This window comes from Gossypium arboreum, chromosome 10 (genome assembly GCF_025698485.1).
Source record: "Gossypium arboreum isolate Shixiya-1 chromosome 10, ASM2569848v2, whole genome shotgun sequence".
NCBI classification, from domain to species: Eukaryota; Viridiplantae; Streptophyta; class Magnoliopsida; order Malvales; family Malvaceae; genus Gossypium; species Gossypium arboreum.
Genome location: NC_069079.1, coordinates 34,974,121 through 34,983,067, shown reverse-complemented (window position 1 = coordinate 34,983,067; position 8,947 = coordinate 34,974,121). Strand labels below are relative to the sequence as shown.

General features: G+C 37.2%; 1 protein-coding gene across 1 annotated transcript; it reads right to left on the bottom strand.

The window, feature by feature from the left end:
* Window positions 1-8,145: 8,145 nt before the first annotated feature.
* On the bottom strand, window positions 8,146-8,709 carry LOC108473250 (uncharacterized). The gene has a single exon (XM_017774771.1). It carries the CDS (start codon window positions 8,707-8,709, stop codon window positions 8,146-8,148), a length of 564 nt encoding a protein of 187 aa, XP_017630260.1.
* Window positions 8,710-8,947: the final 238 nt, after the last annotated feature.

The window sequence follows — 8,947 nt, the reverse complement described above, 5'->3', positions numbered from 1 at the left end:
TTTTATTTTGTTATAATGGCATGTATATGATTTTTGGTTATTTTGTTATATGTGTCTTTTGGCCAGCCAATGTAAGGGCTTGAATGATATGCTTACATCGTTCTGTATATGGCCATGAGGTATGGCTCATTTTGATGTAGGTTATAAACCTACTAAATGTGCATGTTTATGTGTGAATACTTCATGTGAATGCCAAATGTGTTATACCATGAATGAACAAGAAAATGATGGCCAAAAAAATTGAGAATGGTTTAGGTCATAAAGGACATGAGTTATAAAATGTGATTATAGAAAGAGTAACCCTAAAACAAAGAGGGTATTATGATCATAGTTTAAAATGAGACATGTAGTAACGTGTATGACCTTGGCCAAGAAAGTTTAAGGGTACAACTGTACCTTGATAAATGTCCAAAGACCATAGTGGTATGTATGGTTGGTTGACGGTGACCAAAGGCTTAGAAAATAGCCTCCAAAATGGTCCACACAGGTAGACACACGGGTATGTGTCTAGGTCGTGTGTGACACATGGCCAGCCCCATGGGCGTGTGGTATAGCCGTGTGTCCCTTTGCACCTAGAATAATAGGTCAGTTTGCATGGCAGTAAATACACAGGCGGAGACACGACTGTGTGTCTCAATTGTGTGGAGGACACGGCCTAGCACACGAGCATGTGTTTTGGCCGTGTGCCCCCAAATGAGTGATGACATCATAAATAGAATGTTCGGGTTTTTGGACACGGGCGATGACACGGACATGTCTAGGCTGTGTGAGGGACACAGGCCAGGGACAAGGGCATGTGCTTTCCCGTGTAAAAACTCTTATAGGTTTGAAATGGAAAATAAATCAAATAATTCAACACGGGTGAGGGGCACGGGCGTGTCCCCAAACACACAGACATGTGCTTTGCCTCTACACGGGCGTGTGAGGCATAGCCCTAGGCATTTACTAAATTTTTCTATAGTTCCCGGTTTAGTCCTTGACCGCTAATAATGCACGGTTTGGGCCCCGTAGGCCCATAATAGGGACAATATGATTTTGTTCAATTGGTTTGAATTTGGAAATGAAATTTTACAACTTGTCTTTCCGAAATGTCTGAGTATGTGTCCGGTAATGCCTCGTAATTTGTCCCGGTCTTGGGTATTGGTAAGGGGTGTTACAAAGTGTCCTTGCAGCACCTAATAGTAAATCCATCTCCAAGAGACCAAATTAAGTTTTTACGAAATAATGGCCATATCTTAGAGTGATCTCTCCATAAGTGGGAGCATTGATTCCTGCTAATCGAATCTGAGAGTTGTTCTTTCTAACTATTCTTGGATCGAAGGACACGACCCAAAGTGCATCACTCTTGGAGACAAGACTAAATCTAATTTTCATTAGAAAAGACATCCATGGCCACTTCTAGCCCAAGGCTGAAAAATAGAGTCCCAACCTACTAAAGACATTTTAGAATTACCATCAGTGCGGCCACAAATAAAATGTCTGGCCAATTTCTCAATTTCTGAGCAGACACCTCCGGAATCATCATAGACTACATAAAGAAGTTGAGAATGGAGAGAAGCACTGATTGCGCCAAGGTGATTCTTCCTGCCATAGATGACATCCTAGCATCCCAACTCTGAAGTTTTTGCCTTACATTATCCACAATGAAGCTGAACGTATTTTTGAACCCTCTTGTGAAAGAGGGGAACACTTAAATGCTTACCTAAATTTTGAACATCCTGAAAACCAAACATTTGAGTAATTTGATTATGAACATCACCTGAAATAATCTTGGAAAAGAAGATATTACTCTTCTTAACATTAATTTTATGCCCCAATATCTCACAAAACTGATTAAGGATGGAATCTAACAGCCGTGCTTGGTCCAGATGAGCTTTACAAAAGATAACTAGGTCATTTATAAAAAATAAATAAGAGATTGCACGGCCATTACGAGATAGCTGAATAGGTTCCCAATTACCGTTCTCCATTTCTATTCGAATAATATGCCTCAACCAATCCATGCAAAGAACAAACAAATATGGCGATAGAAGACATCCTTGAAGGATTCCTCTAACCAATTTAAACTTATGAATAGGCACTGCATTCTAGAGGATCTGCATAGAAGAGGATGATATTGCTAACATAATCACTTTACGCAGAGAGTTAGGGATTCCGGTCGCACTTAATGAAGAAGCGATGAATTCCGAACTAACTCTGTCATAGGCTTTTTCTAAGTCTAACTTTACGGCCATCCAATTTTTCCCTTTTTGTTTACACTGCATGGAATGAATAACTTCTTGTGCAAGAATAATGTTATCCGATATGTTTCGACCAACAATGAATCCAGCTTGCTCTTGTGAGATTAACTTAGGAAAAACCACCTTAAACCTGTTAGCGATCACTTTCATAATCAGTTTGTAAAGCACAGAACATAAGCTGATGGGTCGAAATTGGCTGAAATCCTCAGGATTCTATTTTTGGGGAATTGAAACAATCAGCTTGTTATTCAGCTCATGCATAATCTTTCTTCCAGTAAAGACCTCTTTGACCCATTGATACACATCCCTACCAATAGTATCCCACTGGCTTTGAAAGAAGAGAGCATGGTATCCATCGCTTCCAAGTGCTTTCAATAGTGCCATATCGAATAACGCCCTTTTGATTTCCTCATCAGTAATATCTGCTTCTAAAAAAGAAACCTCTGAAGGATTAAGGTTAGGAAAACCAAAACTAGGCGTACCTCTTAAAGTTGGAGGAGTCTCTCCATACAACCTTTCAAAGAATTCCACCGCCTTGGAGTGCAAGGTATCTTGATTAGAACACCAATCCCCATCATCCATGCGTAAGGTAGAAATACGGTTGAATTTCCTTCTCTGATCGCAACTATGATGAAATTTCGTGTTTCGATCCCCCAAATGAAGTCAATCACAACGTGTCATTTGTCTCTAGAGTAAATCTTCATGATCAAGAACATTTTCCAACTCATCACGAATTTCTAAATCTTTCTAAGCTAACTGACTAGATGGACAATGATCAATGACCTTTTGAATATTATTAAGCGATCGCATAAGATGGCACTTACGTGCACCCAAAAAACCATACACATTATTGTTCCAGATTTTAATAGAAGAGGTAAAATTATTAAGGGAATCAACCATATTATCTGCAAAAATCAACTTTCTTTTACGAATGTAGGAAAAGTATTGTGTTACGTCTATCCCACTAAGAATCTGAAAAGTTGTCCTTTAGAAACGTCATGAATCGGGCTAGTGGAAAGTAATAATGGCTGATGATCAGACTTAATACGAGTGAGGTGTTGCACTGAGCACTGCGGAAACATTAACATCCAATCGTCATTTGTTAAGACTCGATCTAATCTTATAAAAGTACCATTTTGTTGCCAAGTAAAGGAAGGTCCACTAAAACCTAAGTCCTGTAAAGCATAAGAATCAACGAAATTTCCAAATAATTCACAACATTTTTCTGGATTAGAGGTACTTCTCTTATCCACAGAAGATAAGGCAGCGTTAAAATCTCCTATGATAAGCCAAGGAATGGGCTGGGCTAGGGAGACAGATTTTAACCCTTCCCAAAGAAGCTTGCGTAGGATAGCGTTAAAATCTCCCATGATAAGCCAAGGAGTGGGCTGGGCTAGAGAGACAGATTTTAACCCTTCCTAAAGAAGCTTGCGTTTCATCCTGCCAGGGCTACCATATCAAAAGTAATTAGAAAATACTTATTGAAAATAAAATTATCAACACGAAGATAAATGAATTGAGGGTGGCTACTAATAATTTGAATTTGAAGAGAATCTTTCCATTTCACCCAGATGCCACCTGAAAATCCAACGGCTTCATGCCGATAAGAATAATTAAAGCCCAATTGCTCAATAATAAAATTGGCTTTTTTACCGCTTACTCTCGATTCAACCAGGCAAACAATATTAGGACAATATTCTAAAACCACGAGAAAATTTTTAAATTAGGCATTAGCAAAATAATATAATAAGACTATAAAAATAATAAAAGACCAAAAAGTAAAACCTAAATAAAAATTAAAAAAAAAACAAAAGGGACAAACCAATAAAACTTCAACAGCCTTACTGTTTAGGGGTTATACACCCTTCCATTTGCTCATCGTTTTTGGTAAGTAAACCAGTACCCAAATTTTCCTTTGAGATACATGAAATGCTCTCAGCAAGATTCTCTATAGATTTTTTTAAGGAGACACGATGAGAGCCAACATTTTTGAACCTCACATTACTCCCATGAAATCTTTTATTTTACTTATTCGATCTGGACTTCATTTCCTTTCCCGAATCAAGAATCCCTATCAGACCCAAGGGATTGTTCATGGATGGGGATTCTTTATTTTCAAAGAAAACCACAACTGTGTGTTTTCCAGAAACGATATTGCCAACTTCGACCACCTCTTCTCCTCTGACTGCCTCCTTTAAACTTGGTGTACTCTGGAACACAGAAGTCTCCCTTTTGTCAAGAAAAATTACCCGGTCTATGACCTACTTAGGTGCAACTTCCAGCGCTGCTAGGGAACGACTGCTGCTGTTGGGAGCAAACGAGCCTTGCTGGTTCCCTTCAACCTGGGCTTCATGATCCAACCTACCCCAGGCCTGCCTAGGCGAAGAAACCCCCAGGCCAATCCAGAGGTAAGTTCCTCTGAATTCTGCACATTTCCATTAATGATCATGTAGGCCGAACTTGGTCCCAAAAAAGGCTCCTTATTCTTTTTTTTATTCAGGCCTCGAATAAAATTAAGGCCCAACTTTTTAAAATTACCCTTGAAAATTTTCTTATTGATTTCAACCTACCCTTTATTTTGAAATCCAGAAGTTGTCTTGCGTTGACCTTCATTTAAGATTTCTTTCCCTTTATACCTCCGTAAATCTACCATTTCCCTACTTGAAATTCGTTAATCAAATCCCCATTAGCAATGCCACTGAAACGGGAGCCTACTTTATCCTTCTTCTGAATTTCGGTTAATTTCTGTAGATTATCCCTTAATTTGCGCCTTGATTTCCTTTCTACAACCATCCACGGTCCATAGTTGCCATCTTTCTTTTCCGATCCTTCAACGTTCTATTTTTTAATTTCTGGTACTGTTTTAGGCGAGTCCATGTTCACCACCACCGTAGATTCTAGAATTTTGAAATTGCACATGTTTTCCACATGCTCATACCCTCCACAATGAAACAGATAGTAGAAAGGGACTCATATTCTACCATTTGAGTTTGGCTATTTACCAAGATTTGAGACACCAAAGGCTTTTCTAAATTGACATAGACCGCCTGTAACGCCCCCACGCCCGAAACCGTCGCCGGAGTCGAGCTTGAGGAGTTACCGAACATAATTTATCAAAATAAGAACTTCAAATCTTTTGTTTCTACATTCACAGCTTTCTAGCTACTCGCGTCACAGTTACAAGAAAAATCATATCTCGAGTTACGAAACTCGAAATCAAGATCCGTAAATTTTACATAAATTTAGACTCATATATATATTTACTAATTTTTTTATAGAATTTTTTATCAGGCCAATTAGTACAGTTTATTAGTTAAAGTCTCCCCTGTTTCAGGGTTTGACTGCTCTGACATCTGTGTATTACGAATTAGATATCTCTCTATACAGAATTTCAATGACTACGAGGTTTGTTTTTATTAAAACTAGACTCAATAAGGAATCTGTAAATATAAAGAATGACTTCTAATTAATTTTTACAATTTATTATGAATTTTAAAGTCAGAATAGAGGATCCAGAAATCACTCTGCCCTGTTTCACAAGGTTTCAAATATCTCATAAAGTATAATTTATATGCCTGTTTTTTTATCCATATGAAAATAGACTCATTAAGCTTAAATTTCATAACTTTCTCATCATTTAATTCCATTTATACTATTTTAGTGATTTTCAAATTCATGTCATTGCTGCAGCAATATTCTACATTTTAAGGCAAATTTCATCTTTTCATGAGTTGTTATGAACTAGATAACCTATTAAACTTCCATGATATCAAACATGATCTAAATTTAACCATCACCATGACTTATCAATATCAAACATTTTCTCAACCAATCATGGCCATATCATAAAATTATTTACACAAAATAAATATATTGCTATACATGCCATACTTAAGTTTTACAAGCCATTTACCCAGATGAAAGTCCTTTGGATAGTGTGATCGAAACTTGACCCGTCCGATTCGAGCTGGCTTGTTCAAAACTACATTAAATATAGAGGAGGAGTAAGCATAAATGCTTAGTAAGTTCATATGTAAATAACAAGTAACATAACAATACAAATATACCAAACAACTTTAGCATGGTATCACCAAAACATGTATCATATTTCTAAACATCATTCATCATCTTACTACCTTATCGTTGTTGTATCTATTATCAACCCGAGGGATAAGAACATACCTGTCCAAAGTGTCCATTTCACAACACTTACCAAAACGTCGCTTGCATCTTAAGTGTTCTTTCATTTCACTAGAAATTTCACCCGTTGAACACATCAGAATACAACTCGGATACACGGATAATTTGCACATAAGTGCCTCATATGTAATTAAGAAATCATGTAACCCGCCCCTAAGTGAACTCGGACTCAACTCAACGAGCTCGGCCGTTCGCATCCATAAGTGAACTCGGACTCAACTCAACGAGTTCGGATACCTAGTTACATTTCACGAACTCGGACTCAACTCAACGATTTCGGACATTCGCATCCATAAGTGAACTCGGACTCAACTCAACGAGTTTGGATGCCTAGTTACATTTCACGAACTCGGACTCAACTCAACGAGTTCAGACATTCGCATCCATAAGTGAACTCGGACTCAACTCAACGAGTTCGGATGCTCAACCATCCTAGTGACATGTCACTTGTATCCTAATCTATTCCTAAGGTTCAAACGGGCTTTTTTTCTCGATCTCACATTGCCGTCTTCCATGGAATATCAGAACCAATACTCGGTAGCAATTCATATTTATCAAGTAGTAAACATAATTTGCATATTACTCAACATTAACCACGAGCATAATATTTCACGATAAAAAAATCAGCATATCATATAATTAACATCAATAACTTAAAAATAACAATTATGCTACATTATTTACACATGAACTTACCTCGTATGCTAAAATGGCTACTTTTACCATTTCGTCCACAACTTGGTATTTTTCCATTTTAGCTCAATTTCAGTTTTCCTTGCTCTATCATTTAAAATATAGTCTAATTAGGACTCACATTATTCAAATTGACCCAAAATCATATTTTGGCAAAATTACGCTTTGCCCCTAAACTTTTGCATATTTACACTTTTGCCCCAAACCTCGTAAATTAAACTTCAGCCTATTTTCTTATGTTTTATGACATGCTGATCATTTTTCCCTTCTATGGAAACATCAAATTCTCACTCTAACATGTACTTATGACTATTAGGTATTTTTACCGATTAAGCCCTTTTGCTCGCTTTTCACTTAAAACCGAGTAGTACAAGTTGTCTAACATAATTTAAAACCTCATATTCTATCATAAAACACCAAAATACACAAATTTCACCTATGGTATTTTTCCAAATAAGAACCCTAGGTTGAATTATTGCTAGCATAAGCTTAATCGAGCTACCGGGACTCCAAAAACGTAAAAATCATTAAAAACGAGGCTAGAACGGACTTACAATCGAGCTTGGAAGCTTGAAAAACCCTAGCCATGGTTTCTCCTTGCTATATTCGGCCATGGGGTTGAAGATGAGCAAAATTGGCTTTTAATTTTGTATTTTAATTCATTTTACCCCTAAATGACCAAAATGCCCTTACTACTAAACTTTCCAAAAATTCCATCCATGTCCAATTTTTGTCCATAGACTTAGAAATTGGTAAAATTTCTATTTAATACCTCCTAATTAATATTTCAAAATAATTTCATACTAGAAACTTCTAGAATGCAAGTTTTACAAATTATTCGATTTAGTCCCTAATTTCAATTTAAGCACTTTATGCATAAAATTTCTTCATGAAATTTTCACACAATCATGCAATCATATCATAGACCTCAAAATAATCATAAAATAATTATTTCTATCTCAGATTTTGTGGTCACGAAACCGCTATTCCGACTAGGCCCAAAATCAGGATATTACACCGCCATTCTAGCGAACTGTCCCCTCGTCCTGCTATTGGTATTCATATCTAACTTTACCACTTTGCCCACAAGTTCTCCAATTTCTGTAATGATTTTACGGTTGTATAGATAACTAAGAAGAGCAAGGAGTCTAATCCATGCCATCACTACACTTGGGTAAGCCTGCGTAGGGTCAAAAGCCATCGTCCAAGGCTGAACAGTCAAATATTGGCCGAAAATAGTCCACGGTCCTTCAGAGAGAGCCTTATCACAATCTAGTTTGTTATGGATTTTGACTAGAAAATATCCGTTTTCAATGTCCATCATGTGAATAGGGCCTGAAGGTCTCCACATGCTGTAAATTTCGTTCTGCAAAACTGAAAAACCAATGTTACGACCTAGTAGTTTTAAGATCACAATGTTATCCATACCCTGAATAAGGATTTGATGAATTTGATCCCAAAAAGTAATTGAAGGCACGTCATTCACAACGGATCTCTGAATGTCCCCTTCCAAGAAATCAATAACTTCCTTTCCATCCACAGTGAAATCTCCATTTGAAGATTGGCCGATGAACATGTCTCTCTAAGAAGTAGGTTGATCTGGGGGCAACTCGATCAACATGTCATTACTCATTTCTTCCTCCTTGTCCTTGGATCTAACTTTCTTGGGGATCATCTCCTCCACAGTGGATTGTCCAGGATCAACATTTTCATAGAGAGAATTCGGCATTATTTTTAGTTAGTCAAATTTATCTTTAAATCATAATAAATAACTCCTTTAGCAATCGTGTTACCTCATCTAGTATTCCAGTTAA